Source organism: Gobius niger (genome assembly GCF_951799975.1).
Source record: "Gobius niger genome assembly, chromosome: 6".
NCBI classification, from domain to species: domain Eukaryota; kingdom Metazoa; phylum Chordata; class Actinopteri; order Gobiiformes; family Gobiidae; genus Gobius; species Gobius niger.
The window spans coordinates 26,828,612-26,844,086 of NC_136857.1; the positions used below are offsets into that span (position 1 = coordinate 26,828,612).

Here is a 15,475-nt window from a genome sequence, read left to right on the forward strand (position 1 = left end):
CATTACTGCTTGTTTTACTTTTAAGAAACCAAGATGTCGCCATGTGTAATAAGAGAGTAGATAAAGAAAGCCAAGCTGAGACCATGGTGAGAGACAAAGATGTGACAAGAACTATATTGAATCTATTTTATTCTTTCTTGGAATGCCCCTTGAGATGCAACATCTTATTTTCAAGGGGGTCCATGAAAAGGCATTTGACAAATCAGGCACAGGCAGGTAAACGTTAAATCACACAAACAATTGACAAGATACAAAAACATAAAACTATGCAACGCAGTAACAAATACGGGCTAATAAGTATAGCTAAACATAAACAAATGTAGGGTTAAGATAAAAGATAACCTATACCACTCTTATAGAGCCTTGTAATTGGAAGGTATGTCCACCCTCTTTGCAGACAGCAAGCACATAAGAAAGACATTGGCTGTCTCACTTCTCAGAGTGAACTCCGGGGAACAGACTTGCAGGTGGACACTCGGGGCACGGACTTGAGGAGTGTGGACCCGGCTTTTTCAGCGTTTGGAACGACTGAACTCAATGACATCACAGGAAGTAGCTCATAAATGTGCGTCTGTGAGCTCTATAGGATTAAATCACCTCATACAAAGTGAAAATATTGTGTTCGATAAGGACATTTGAGAATTCTGATGTTTTTATTGTGCATTTGGGTTATTGACGGCATCACTGATCACAGTTCTTGCTGTTACTCCAGAGTGTATTTTAATATGCAGAGTTTCACGTGTCTTGCAGTTAACTTATTTGGGCTGTTTAATTGTTTCTCTATTTTCAATGGGACAAGTGGCTTTCTCAGCCTCAGTCTCATAACATTTTATATTTTATAGCCCTGGTTTAAGTTCTCGTTTAGACAATAGTTTAGTCTGATTTAGTCTGGTCTTGGTTTCGACTCACTGGTTTTGTGCTTATATTCATCACATGGTGTGGTGGCCTAGTGTGAGTGGTGGGTCATGGAAAAAAATAAACTCATGCTTTTTTTTTATTGACAAAAGCAAAAGAACACAAATATTTACTGTATTTACAAAGGTATACTGTATATGCAAAGTTAAACAAACAATCAGACATCCATTTTAATATCGGGGTATCGCCCGTCATTTTGGTAAGGGTTTTGTTTCATCTTGAAGTCGAGGTTTTTGTTTGCAAGTGCTGCGCAAAAATATCTGCCTCCCTTGAACTTTTTGACCTTTTGCCACGCTATGGACCATAAACCTAAATATATTTAACTGAAATTTGATGTGAAAGACACACACTAAGTGACACAAAATTAAATTTATACATGATTTTGAATTTTTTTTATAAGAAAAAGCTGAAAAGTGGGATGTGCATAAGTATTTACCCCCTTTCTTTTTAGTACAACCAATTGCCTTTAGAAGTTTCCTGATGATTTCTGAATGATCACATGTTGACCCAATGACTAACTAGAGTCTACCTGTGTTTAAGCTAATGTCAGTTCAAATACAGCTGCTCTGTGATGGTCTCAGAGGTCTGTTCAGAGACTATTGGGGAGCAGAGGCATCATGAAGTCCAAGAACACACCAGACAGACTACTTCTCCAGTGAACAAACATTAGTCAGAACAACATTATGGACAGAAGGCTTGTGTGGCTTAGCTGTGGAGCCTCTTGTGACGGCTCCACTGTGCAGCAGGCGTGGGGGCTCTTAGTGCCTCTTCAGTGTTTCAAAAGAAGAAATTTGTTGACCTCAAATAAGGCTGGGACAATCCACTTTTGTCACGATCCGATTCATATCACGATACTGATCCTATGGCCCATCCTATACGTATTGCGATAGCCTACAGTAAGTAATTATGAGTAATATGTTTATAAACGAAAGGCCATTTAACATTTACTGAAGTGTTAAGACTGAAAACAAAGTGCTGTTACCGGAAAACAAAGGAGTGTGTGATAAAAATGCCTCCAAACACAAGTAATGAAAGTATTGCGATACTTGATAAAGTATAGCGATCCAAGTCCGATATTTTGTCCAAGCCTTAGTTTCAAGTGTCTTTAGCTCATAAGCTAGCTGTTTGTTTCCTTTTTTTTTTTTTTTTACTGGGTTCTTCATGCCTAGTACGGACTCTGAATCCACTGAACCTCACAAAAGATGTACAAAAGCATCCAGTGAAGAAACTAATGCAGTTCGCAGAAAAAGTCAAGCAACTCCGCTGTACCAAGGGAGAGGGAAGTTGCTGCTTGTTTACGCGTCGTCTCAATCAAAATCATGATTATTATGATTAAGACTAAAGCACGAAATCACTGCACAGCCACTCCAGCACAGATCCCTGCACTGAATCCTTTTGGGACAGAATACACAATCTATGATAATGAGAATCGCCACAGCACATTTAGTGGTCACCTGCTGTTTACAATGTGAGAAAGAATTGAATATGAAATGCCACGATATAACAAAATTAACAGTTATTACGCCCATCACTTAAAGTGTTGAATAATGGAACTGGTCAGATAGGAGCAAACACTACACTTAACATAAACACAGCACTTGTTTTTGCTCTCATGGGGTGAACTCAAGACACGCACACGGTGAGCTCAAAGACATACAACTTTTTTTCTTTAAACACAAACACACAACATTTCTCCCAAATATTGTTCACAAATCTGTCTAATTCTTTATTCGTGAGCATGTCAAGATGCTGATAGAACCACAGGAATGTTGCCTTAGGCTGGCTACAACAAAAGGACACTGAAATGTTCAATGCGTCATTGTGGGCCAGCCTGACTAGCATGTTTTTGGAGGTAGGTATTTTCTTCACAAGACAAACCAGGAAATATCAAATGACAAAAAATGATGTGGCAATATATTGGGCAACAGTTGATGTTGAGAAACACGTCTATTCAGACTAAAACTCGGAACTTGGCAAACGCAGTCACACAAATGTTTAGGATGCCAGTGCTGTGACTTATACTAAGGACTATTTTAGACTGTCCCGAACACAAGGACGACTCATTTCAGTCCAAAGATGGAGAACACTCTGGTCGTTCTGCTGCTGCTCTGCGCTTTCTCATGGGCTGAAGAAGCCACCCATGAACAGCAGTCTCAGCCCTGTCTATCGGACATCCACACTGTGCTCCGAGACCTAAGTGGCAAACTGGCCGTACTCCAGTTCAGGTTGGAGCAGCAGGAGACACTCAACCAAGGTGAGACTTAAATAAATGTGTTTCTCTGCCGCTCTGGATTTGACTCATAGCTCACTTTCGTCCCTTTTAGAACAAGCAGACAGACTGAAGGAGTTTGTAGGGCAGTCCAGTCAAGTGGACCCGATAAAGGGACAACTTCAAGGTAATTCGGTCCATGTGGAAGGCATTTTCTTCAAACTATAGTGCCATCATAGAAACTGCACAGGTTAACATTAAACCAGCCTCGACCTGTTACTAATCCTTGTGTTTAAAATTTCGATTTTCTTTCTGAATCCGTGGAAGAGCATGTCTTGAAACATTTTCTGTTATAACAAACCCCTAGACAGACACACGTATTGGTAAATGGTAAATGGTCTCAACTTATATAGCGCTTTTCCACCTACAGGCACTCAAAGCGCTTTACAGCAAGGATCCACTCACCCATTCATACTCTTATTCATACTCCAATGTACGCAGACACTACTCCCATAAATATGAATATCCCTGTTTCTAAAGCCCCCATTTGCACGGGATTAGAATTACCTGGGAACGTTGGTAAAACTGAAATTCTGATGGGGTCGGCAGTGTAAAAGCCATTTCTGAACATGTCGATTGGCATAGGACTAGAATTACCAAACTCAAGGGATTTTTTTACCTGAGAAGCGACGTCAATAAGTTTAGGTAATTCTAATCCCAATGCGAATCAATCAGGATTTAAGCCTAATCTTAAACAGTTAAGCTCATATTCATGATAAAAATCAGCACAACTGCGTGTATCATCTGTTTTTTTGTGTCTTTCAGAACAAGAAGTCAGACTGAATAAGCTTGAGACGCTGACCGGTCAAGTAGACGGAGTGAAGGAACAACAACAAGGTGACCCACGCACCCCTTCTGATGGCATTGTTTTTTTAAATCTATTTCCGCTCCCGAACCTTTGTGATTATACTGCAGAATTCTATTGAGCTGAACACACTGCAGGTAACATCAATTTGAAACTTTTCATGTAATACTGCTTTGAAGAATCGAGATGCCAGTAATCAAACTAATTGAACCTGAAGGTCCTTAAAATCAATAAAAGAGAAAGATAGCATTTGAAATGTGTTTGTTGTGGTACAAAGTCATTCCTGACTTTCTAACTTCACAGCTTTCATTTAGCATTACTCTCTCACACTAACTAACCCACTAGTGTACAGCAGGGCTGTCAACTTTTCACCCCACTTTGGAGTGAGACATCGGTCGGTCCTGAGCTGTGTGGCCGTTTTCTCGGCTATAGTCACTCGTAATTGACCTAAATTCAAAGCAAAAAAAAAAAAAATGCTGTAGGTGACTGAATATATCAGGAGCTGCATAGACAAAATCTATTTGTACCTGAAAGTATGTGTCAGAGGGGAGTACTGCACCAATGCAAATGACCAGTAAAAAACATGTTAAGTGTGGGAGAGCAGTTTAAGAGGGGGTTTGGGGGTCCTCCCCCAAGAAAATGTGTATAATTCAGATGTGATTTCCTGCATTCTGGTGGATTTTAGATCATGAATAATACCTTTAGCTGGTCTATTTACTGCTGTAAAGAATTACTTTTCTGGGGCCCCCTTCAAATTGGGACCCTTCAGCAAATGCCCAGTGAGCCCCCTTCATCGTTACAGCCCTGACAAAAGGTATAATGACACAGCATTGTGCATATTTGAGGACAGTCAGTCACATGAAGGTCAGCACCACGTGTATATCACTTTTAAAAATATTTGCTAGGCGTTGTTCATGTTCAGTCATGTCCCTCGTTGCCTCATGTCAGTCATTCTACTTATTACCAACAAAAAGCAAGCAGCATATAAGAGAATCTTCTAGAATATTTTTATAGCATGTTTGATAGCTATTAAAGGGAATAATTATATTCAGAGTTTAATCAGAGTCACAAAAAGAACACTGTATAAACTAAAACAGCATTAAACTAGAAAAAAAAGCAATAAAACTCTATGCTCTAAATTGTACAATACACACAGAACTTTGCCAATACTTTTTGTCAAGCTCAACAGAGAACACACAAAAAATATGTAAATACGAGAGTGCTGGGTTAGAAAAAAATATACACAAATGACTCTGCTGCGACTTGTTTTGCACATGAGCAAACACTTCGATATGTAATGGTGTCTTTACACTCACCATGGAGCTGCCTTCACCACCATGGTGTAAGAGGGGGTTTGTAGCTTTTTGGGTAGAAGGTGGGTTTTGGACGAGACTGAATAATATTTTTTTTAACAGACTTAAGAGAGCGGTGGTGTAACCAAAAAAAGAAGAAACATGTGAAAGTTTAACAATTTATTAAATTGATTAAAAAGGGGTAGCATTAAGAATGAGAATTAAAAACGGGGGATTTGGGGGCGCAGAAGGCAAAGCGGCAGAGAGGTCCAGAACAGGCCACACCACGAGCGTTGGTCCAACGATCCACGCATCTCCTTCCCTAGGGCAAACAGCAGAGACCAGGAAATTGTTCCAAACACCGAACACACACTTCGGCCAAAGGCTGCTGGTGTCACAACATTCAACACTGTTGATCGGGTACTCACGGCGAGGGCAGGGTTTCCCCTGCCGCTGCGTTTGTTCTGCGTAGAAGTGCTTCACCGCCACACTGGTGCCCGTCCTCCAAGTGCTTCTCCGGTTTTCTTCTGCCCCCGGCCTGCCTTTGTCCTTCTGCCCCCGTCTGACTTCTTTGTTCCTTTTTGTCTTTTGATTCCCCGCTACGGCACAGGTGTGTTAATTGGCAAGGCAGGGGATTGGGCTACACGAGTCATGTGTTCAGATGTCCTGGTAGGGAGGCGTTACTTAAAGTGTAAACCAATTAGGGAACACAGCAAATCATAAAATAATCCCATTTGGACTCGATTACAATGGTCTATTGTTGCATATGACATGCTGTATTTGATCCAGCGCAATTCTCTACCTGCTGCTATTAGATGTCGGACCACGACAAACTCCCATAGTAACTTCTGCTTTAAGTAACAGACTCCCTACTCATCAGTCCACAGATCCAACTGGACACTTTACATGCACAGAACATTGGACTGTGTTTTCACCCGCTCTGCATCGTGTCCCTTTGCTGTTACGCTAAAGTAGCTCCAAATCAAACCATTTTGTCACCACCCCGTTTGGACACACTTGTTTTGTTGACTGTTAACCAGTGGTGGAGCTCGGGGGTGGCTTTGGGGGCTTAAGCCTCGAATGTTTTTTCAAGCTATAAACGCATTCCTATCCGTTCGTTCAATATGAGAAAAAACAAAACAAATGCGGCAACATGACGCCGTTATTATTACCCTTCCCTGAACTTCTCCTGTTTGTGTTAAAAGCCGCTTCGCTGTGCAGCCCACACACAAAAGAAATGCGCTCGAGTTCCATTTTTGGTTTTCGGAGCGGAGGCGGCAGCGCTGGAGCTGCTTCCCTCGGCGTGCTGTCTGTACACACAAGAGCTTTCCCATCTGCACAACAGGGCGCGACTTGAAGCGCGGCTTGCGAATGCTGGTGCTGGCTGTTTCGCTCGTCAATTCCTAGACAAATCCGCGTGCTGTGAGAAACAGCCCTAAGAATTCCTGATGCTGCGACCATAAGGTGCCACTAGTCGTGTTTCGTTCTTGAGTAAACTAGTTAGCCTTGTTTTATGGATAATACACAAGCGAAGCCCCACACATTTCCACAAATCTTTGGGTTTTTAATAATTGCTCTGGTGGATTTATAGTGCAAAGAGAGACACAGAGAGGGAAAGAGCAGACTGAGGACAGTATGGAAATGTAGAAAGAAACAGGTAAGAAATAGTCAGACAAGCCCTGCCTGCTCAGTGCTTGTTTTTAGTTTGGATTACTGACATGATACAGTACACTGCAAAAAGTGCCTGCAGCTTCAATAGCCCTGCAGTTTGTTCAGTAACAGTGGGAAAAGTTGGTTCAATTGTCAAAAGGGAAAGTGTCTATAAATTGGAAGTATCTGGTGCAAGTTGCAGTACTGGCCTAGGTTCAGGGTTCTGAAGCAAACACCAACCTAAAAGTAGTCAGTGATTTAGTGGTGGTTCTCTATCGCCTGGCCTGCCAGACACTCCTCCTTTCTGTTCAAAAGAAGAACCGTCTGGACAGCTCCTCGCAGCCTATCATTTCACGATTTTACCCACATCGGTCCAATCACGCACCGAGAGGCGGGACTTCATTCCCCCAAGACGCGGAAGCCGTCACCACACTCTACCAAAACAATAGAGATGGCGTGCGAGGCGAGTGACGATGTTTTCTTCTTTCTGCTCTTTCGTCTGTTTTAAATCATTTGGAAATAACGTAATCCCCAAAACAAGCACAGAAGCAGCAAGAAACAGCGTTCGAAGCGTTCCTCGTAAATAAGGACGTTTTTGGAAAGGCTTCCTGACACTTGTTGCTGCGCCGTATCTAGCGTTGCTCTGATTGGTTGATGCCGTCTGTCAATCACACCCACCGGGAAATCGTTGAGATCATGTTTGCTCCCAGACAATGGGCCCGATCTTGTGCATCAAAACGGAGACGATAGCGTGACATTTTGTGCTCAGTAGGAGCGCACTTTGTGATCTTGCCACTCCAGACTTAGCGCATTTACGTGGGTGGAGACGCACACATTTTCCTCCAACCAGATCGACTCCGCGTCCAGGAGAGTGGTTGTGTGGGAGTGGGGGGTGAACATGTGCTTTTGTTTTGCTTCGCGTTCACGCCGAGCGCGGCCGATCCGCGCCACAGCGGATGCTGTAGCTCTTTTTCTCTCGAGACGTGAACATCGTTTAGCTCACGATGGGGTAAATAAAGTTTTTAGTTTGACCTGTGAGAGCCTAAGGCTTAAGAAAGAACGCAAGACAGCGCAATGTAAACGAGGAAGTGAATGTCAGCCGTGTTTCCATCAGTGCAGTCACCTCCTCTTGTGACGCCCCCTCACAGGTGGCGGAGGCGAATGGCACATATAGCTCCGCCACTCGGAAAATAATCGCCAAGAGCCTGCGCCGCCCCGTGCGCCGCCACAAGATCTGGCCCTATATGTCTTTGAAATATCTATGAAAAAGCATGTAGTTTGGCAGGCCAGGCAAGGTTCCCTAACTGCAGGGCAGTCATTCTCAAACACATTCAGAAGTGGACATAATTACAACTAAAACAACATACGTTTAGCTCGTCCAAAAATCTAGCTTACCTGTTGATGTTGTTGTTTCAGCCCTCCACAACATGCACAGATTCAAATGTAACTCAGAGAAAATAATTAGACTTTATTTTGTGCCGTCTGTCTTAGTTTAGGACAGAATCTGTGCAACTTTAGCTTAGTCCATGTTCATTTGAGCCATTTGTCCTGCTATGTGCTTTTTTATTGATGGTTCTGATTCTGTTCTGAATCCTGGTTTAGTCCTGGTCTATAACTGGCTTGATCTAATACTGTCATGAGTGAGTCCTTGTTAAAAAAAAATCTGTGTGATGAATTTCTGTTATTTTTCCTTTAGACTTAGATTTACAATGAATAAATATAATTAGATTAATAAAACTATTACCAGCTTAAAATTGTGAGTGTTTTAAAATTGTGTATTTTAAGAGTAAAGTCATAATAATCTAGCCTATTTTTTATCATTGTATAATTAGAGATTAAAATAGAATATGTTCATCTAAAATACACCAAATTGCACTAAATTACATCTGTGAAATTCAAAATTTCATGGGGGAGGACCCCCAGACCCCCCACATAAATATGAAACCCTGGCTGTGGCCTGACTTGCACGGACTTTTTTTTAATGGGCTAAGCCCCTGATGATTGGAGTGTCTAGCTCCGCCCCTGCTGTTACCGCGGCTGCAGCGGCAGCAGCACATGCGAGGGGAAGAGGGGCGGGGCAGACGCTGGAACAACCAATAGCAAGAGGAACGCTCTCACACACACACACACACACGCTAAGAGCAGACGAGCTGCAGCGCGGACAAACACAAACATGAAAATAAAATAATAAAATAAAAATTCTGCAGCCGCTCGCTGCAGAAAGTCAGGGATATATTTTGGTTGAGCGTGAGATATGAGGGTTGTAGCGTGAGAGCGTGTGAAGTCACTCAAATGTGTGTGTCTCACGAGGAAAGCATGAGAGTTGACAACCCTGTGTACAGTCAGATATGAAGACTTTAGAATTAGATGCACAGCAATTGACTGTTTTACTTAAGAACAAAACAGACTTTATTCCACATCTCTAAATAAATCAGGTACATTCACTTTAAGTCACTAAGTTTGTTATGTTTCAAAGACGAAATTAACTGAATCATGAGGGCAGAGGGTGCAGATAAACTGAAATTCTTAAGAACCATAAGAACAAGCAGCCAAACTATTCCAATGAGGGTATTTTTTTAATATTATTTTGACCACAACTCTGTATTTGACGAATTAACCTCTGTCTCTTTTAGAACATGCAGCCAAGCTGAAGGAGCTCGAGAACCAGACCGGTGAAGTGGATACGATGAAACAACTGCTAAAAAGTGATCTATTATTAAAAATATTATTATATTTTTCTTACTAACTCTCTTACTTTCTTTGGCTGTCAGTTCTCTTTTTACAGAGAGAGAATTTGTTTCGACCAATTACAGAAAAATCATGTTTGTTTTGTGGCAGTGACCCAAGATTTTTAGAAGGCGACCGTTTTTGTAAAAACATTTTGTCAGTTACTGTCACTGTGTGTCATGGATAGAAGTTTATAGTCGGCCAACTCAGCTATAATTTAAACTAAGTAAGCAAAACTGCAGTAACCAAAATACTGTATGTTCCCATGGCTCTGCATCCTGGTCATATTTGAACGACTGAACAACACCATACTGGTGACACTGTGTCAATCACCAGTCACTGTGCGACTGGTGGTGTCACATGAGTTTCCGTCAATGTGGCATCTTATAGCAGCAGCCGCTTATCGTGTGTCTGCAAAAAACACACAAATATTAAATCTAAAGCAATATAATCTTCTAAAGCCAATTACAACTCTTTCAAATCAAGTGATGGAAACGCAGGTGGTTCCAGGCTAGAAAGAAGGAACATCCATTTTAACAACCCTATCAGACATTATTTATTTATTTATGTGGATGTAGTGAAGATTTCTTCATGTATTTCCCTTTTTTATTGTTATTGTCCATCCTTCCATCTTCTTCCCCTTTTCCGTTGCCGGGTCGTGGGGGCAGTTGGAGCTGCCCAAAGCACATTGCATCAGCCCCTATGGCTCCTCCTGCAGGTGGTGGGTCCACAGAAGGACGGCCTCACGATTCAAACCGGGCCTGTTGGTCTCTCATAAGGGGCTTCTGAACCGCTCTTTGTCGGACCCGTCACCTGGGACCTGTTTGCCATGGGTGACCCTACCAGGGGCACAAACACAGCTCCAGGATCATTTGGGTGCTCAAACCCCTCCACCACGTTAAGGTGGCGGTTCCAGGAGGGGATTGTTATTATATTAATGATTATTATATTATTTTACTTTTCTTTTTTTTTGTTCTTCAGCACAAGCAGCTGAACTCAACCGCATAAAGACATCGACAGCTGTGACCAAAGACCAAGTGGAGACTCTGTGGAAAAACCAAAATGGTAAATGTCTTTGTTCACATTGGAATACAACATTTTTTTTAAACACTAGAAAAGGTTAATGCATTTCTTGAATGAGCTGGTTTCACAATTGCAAATGTGAGTTGACCATGATAAGTAAAAAGTCAGGCCCGTAAATATTGGGACATTGACCTAATTCTTAACTTTTTGGCTCTATAAACCACCACAATCGATTTGAAATAAAATCGATTGGATGTGCTGCAGACTTTCAGCTTTAATTTGAGAGGATTTACATCCACACGGTGTAGGAATTAAAACGGTTTGTATGTGAGCCTCCCACTTTTTAAGGGACCATAAGAAACGGGACAAGCGGCTGCTCAGCTGTTCCATGGCCTGGTGATGAGACGTCCACAGTTAAGTTCAAGTGTGATGTTTGCATTTTGCATACTGTTGCAGTTCATTCTCAATATGAATTGAAGAGCTGTCACTATCAATAAAGCAAGCCATTATTAGGCTGAAAAATCAAAACAAACCCATCAGAGAGATAGCACACCTACTAGGCGTGGCCAAATCAACAGTTTGGATCATTATTAAAAAGAAAGAACACACCTGTGAGCTCAACAACACCAGAAGACCACGGATGAAAAATGTGGTGGATGACCGAATAAGTCTTTCCCTGGTGAAGAAAACTACTCCACAACAATAGGCCAGATCAAAAACACTCTCCAGGAGGTGGTGTGTGAGTGTCAAAGTCAACAATCAAGAGAAATTATTCTGAAACAACATCCTAGGACAGATGAGACAAAGATCAGAGAAAAATATGGAGAATAAAAGGATCTGCTCATGATTCAAAACATACCACCTGATCAGTGAGACATGGTGGTGCAGCATCATGGCATGGGCTTGTTTGGGCCAATGGTTCCCTTGTATTTACTGATGATGTGACTGTTGACAAAAGTGTTTTGGGCAATATTATGAGCTCATATTCAGCCAAATGCTTGGAAGCCACTTCACAGTGCAGATGGACAATGACCTAAAGCTACTGCTAAAGCCACCAAAGAGCTTTTTAAGGCAAATAGGTGAAATATCATTCAATGGTCAAGTCAGTCACCTGACATGAATCCAATTGAGCTGCATTTCGCTTTCTGAAGACCAAACTGAAGTGAAAATGTGCCAAGAACAAGCAGGAACTGAAGACATTTGCAGTAGAGGCCTGGCAGAGCATCACCAGGGATGAAACCCAGCGTCTGGCGACGTGCATGCCTTTTAGACTTCAGGCTGTGATTGACCACAAACGATTTGCAACCAAATATTTAAAAGGAAACAGTTTAATTTATAATTGTTACTTTGTCCCATTACTTTTGGTTCCTTGACAGTGGAGGCTCACATAAAAACGGTTGTAATTCCTGTAATTACCCTCAAATTAAAGCTGAAAGCAGGGCTGGATTGGCAGAAAAAATCGGCCCGGGACATTTGGGTCAAGACTGGCCCAATAAAAAAAAAACATAGGCAATAGTCGAGGTGATGAGCAAAACAATAAGCCCTTGGCTTGAACTAAAACAGTATAAGCTACGAATCGAGGACAATATTTGCTTGTTATTTCTGCCGAATTCAAGCTAATCCCTCACAGCACTCAACACTTTAATATTGTCATTTAAAACTTGATGGAACTTTTGTCAAATGACTTAACAATCTTAAAATGTGCGTTCCTCAAAAACAAAATAATTTTTCCTCTATATCAGGGGTGGGCAGTTCATTTTCATAAGGGGCCACATGAGGAGCCTGAATTGAGTCGGAGGGCCGCACCAACAATAACTCAAACTTATATCGGGATATAAGTATAATATATCGGGAGTGTATCGCCGGGGTCCATAAACAAAAGCTCCAAAATAAAAATAAAATGTTTTGATTGGGAAAATACATTGAGGACTTTTTTTCAATAAATCTATAAAGATGAGTCTGGCAGGACTGTAGCCTCATTAAAACGGCTTACACTTTACAAGCCTGTGTCACAAGTCTCTGCTACATTGTAGTCAATATTCATTCACTCCGCACTACGTGGTAGTAAGCTACTATTGTAGCCACAGCTGCCCAGGGGCAGACTGTCCATTTCCCACTTGTCTACAATGTGTTGTTTATATCCTTATATCTTATTATGCCAGTGCCCTTTGCTGGACACCTGTGGAATTCTTTACTTTTAATCTTATTTACTCTGCCCCCTAGTGGCTGGAGTGAGCATTCTGGTAATAAAAAAAAAAATCATAACTCCGCACAGGAATGAGCTAGAGACTTACTTTTTTTTTTGACATGCTTATGATTTTATGTCCTACAAGTTATGGGCCGGACTGAATCATCTCGCGGGCCGGATGTGGCCCGCGGGCCGTACTTTGCCCAGGTCTGCTCTATATAATAGGATTGGCCTGTAGAACGCTGTGATGTCGCCTGCAACCCAGCAATGGAAACTAGACGATTTCCAAACTGCGCGCACTGACGACAAGGGGCAAGACAGAGTCACCTGACAACTCCCAGCATGCACTTCTTTGCAAACATTTGTCTAAAATGTATAAAAAATAGAGGTCTAACGTTCTGTGGGTCCTGGAAGGTGTTACAATAAACTATTTCCTCTTATATTCGCAATATGAGGGGCATGAGTGTTATGTCCGAGAGGCCCATTGCTCATTATACAAGATTATCTGGGAACCATGACTCAAGAAAGCGCCACCAGAAGGATATCAAAGGCGTCACATCCCTCTATTGGAGGTGATTGTGGGCCGGTGTAAGGTATAACGGGCCTTATCTCGATCTGACTGGCCCAACCGGCCCAAAAGTAGGTCGGCCCACCGGGAAAGCTCCCGATTCTCCCGATGGCCAGTCTAGCCCTGGCTGAAAGTCTGCAGTTTAAGGATCTCTGTTGTTTCATTTCACATTATGGAGCCAAAAAGATGAGAATTGGGTCTGTGTGCCAATATTTTTTTACTTCTTTTGACTTCCTTCATTTTTAAAAATGAATCTTGATTTGCTGAGTGTAAGTTTTCAGCTTCCCTTTGCAAAGTTCTTGTGACACATACAGTACATTTGAAGTACCCTCAGTCACGTGAACTGCTTGCATTTCTTTGTCAGTGGAAGAAGCGGCTTTCTCAGCCTCTTTGATGGCACCGGGTCAAGGCGAAGTTTATATTGGACCATTCAACTCTCACCAGGATATGGTCTTTGAAGATGTGATTACCAACATCGGAAACGCCTACAACTCGAGCACAGGCGAGTGAACTTGCAAACGATACAGTGATGTAAAGAGTGCATTGTCTTATCAAAGTTTAACCATGTGTCCTGCAGGGTGTTTCACTGCCCCGGTGAGAGGAGTCTACCACTTTGAGTTGCACATCTACGGACCCTCTTCAAACCCCTCTGGGGCTGTGTTAGTGAAGAATGAAGCACATGTTGTTATTGCTTTTGAACAAGGAAATGGATGGGGCAAGGGTTCCAATGGAGTCATTCTGCTCCTGGAGGCTGGAGATGTTGTGTTTGTGCGTCAGTGGACCGGCACAAAAATCTTTGATAATGGCAATCGACACACCACGTTTAGTGGACACCTGCTGTTTACAGTGTGAGAAACTGAAACTGTTTGGCAAAGGGGGCGTGCATTGCTTACTAAAATGAGGATCATGTGAAGTATGTTACACAAAGAAATGATAAAATAACAGCTTATGCAATGTTCTACAAAATATTGGCATTCCTGATGAATACATAACAAAAAATTATGTAGGGGAAAAATTACTGCACACCCACTGTTGGTTGGGGGCTGCAACAGACTAAAACCTTTTTATTCAGTCAATTATGATTTAGCAACTTTTTATTGTTTGTTACACTGTACATTACCTATCTGCACATTTACATAAGCTTCCAGTATGCGCTTTTGCAATTAATCTCATTTTGGTTCTGGTAAATTGGTTCAGGGCCTCAGTGAAATGAAGCCTAGGCATTAATTCAACCTGGGAGACGATTTCCAGCATCACATACCTCCAGCCAATGATCGCTTCCGAGAGGGCCACACCTCCACCTCAGCCATCAGTGTAAGAGCCGCACCTCCATAGCAGCCAATCATCGCCCTCGGTCCCGCTTTTAAGCCCCAGCAATCATGGTTCGTTCGCTTCCCTGCTGTGCTGCGACCCGCCTCCACCCCATCTCCGCCTCTTCCATCCACGGCTTCTCCCTGCTGCATCTTCACGGGTCCTCCATACCACCACCAGTGTCCAGGCTCCGGGGGAAGACATTCCTAACTACAAGCTGTTTATCCATACTGACTTTCATACATCGATGTCTACCGCCGGGGTCTGATCGCCAAAACTAATATACATGTCAATAAATCTTCCTAATCACCGCTTTCGTCTGTTTGAGTCTATCCAGGTTGAATGATCTTTCAGGAGTAAGGTCCAGTTTCTGTCTGTTAGCCTATTTAGAAAGAAATGCAACATGTAGGCTTCTAAAAATGTAATTTCAATGTTGTGTTGAAAGGCCCAACCAGGGACTGGAGTTGAAAATGAGCGCTAGCAAAAATCATCATCTATAGACTTGTTTTGTCCTGTGTTAATTTGCAACTACCCTGTCAATTAAATAAATAAATACATCAATGAACGTGTAGACTTAGCAACTCTTCAAATGTCATTACACTGACTCCCGGGTGGGATGTGGAATCATTTTTGTGATCTACAATTAGAGAATTGATAATGCCTCTATTTTTTACTCATGATAATTGTAGTTTTAATGTGATTTATGTTTATTATATTATTTATTCAC

General features: G+C 42.0%; 1 protein-coding gene across 1 annotated transcript; it reads left to right on the plus strand.

Annotated features, from left to right (window-relative positions):
* Positions 1-2,913: 2,913 nt before the first annotated feature.
* On the plus strand, positions 2,914-13,947 carry LOC306964310 (uncharacterized protein; the record flags this gene model as incomplete). The annotated part of the gene is made up of 5 exons (XM_079558301.1): positions 2,914-3,169; positions 3,240-3,311; positions 9,565-9,636; positions 10,640-10,723; positions 13,802-13,947. Exons 1-5 carry the CDS (start codon positions 2,992-2,994, stop codon positions 13,945-13,947), a joined length of 552 nt encoding a protein of 183 aa, XP_079414427.1. The 5' UTR covers positions 2,914-2,991.
* Positions 13,948-15,475: the final 1,528 nt, after the last annotated feature.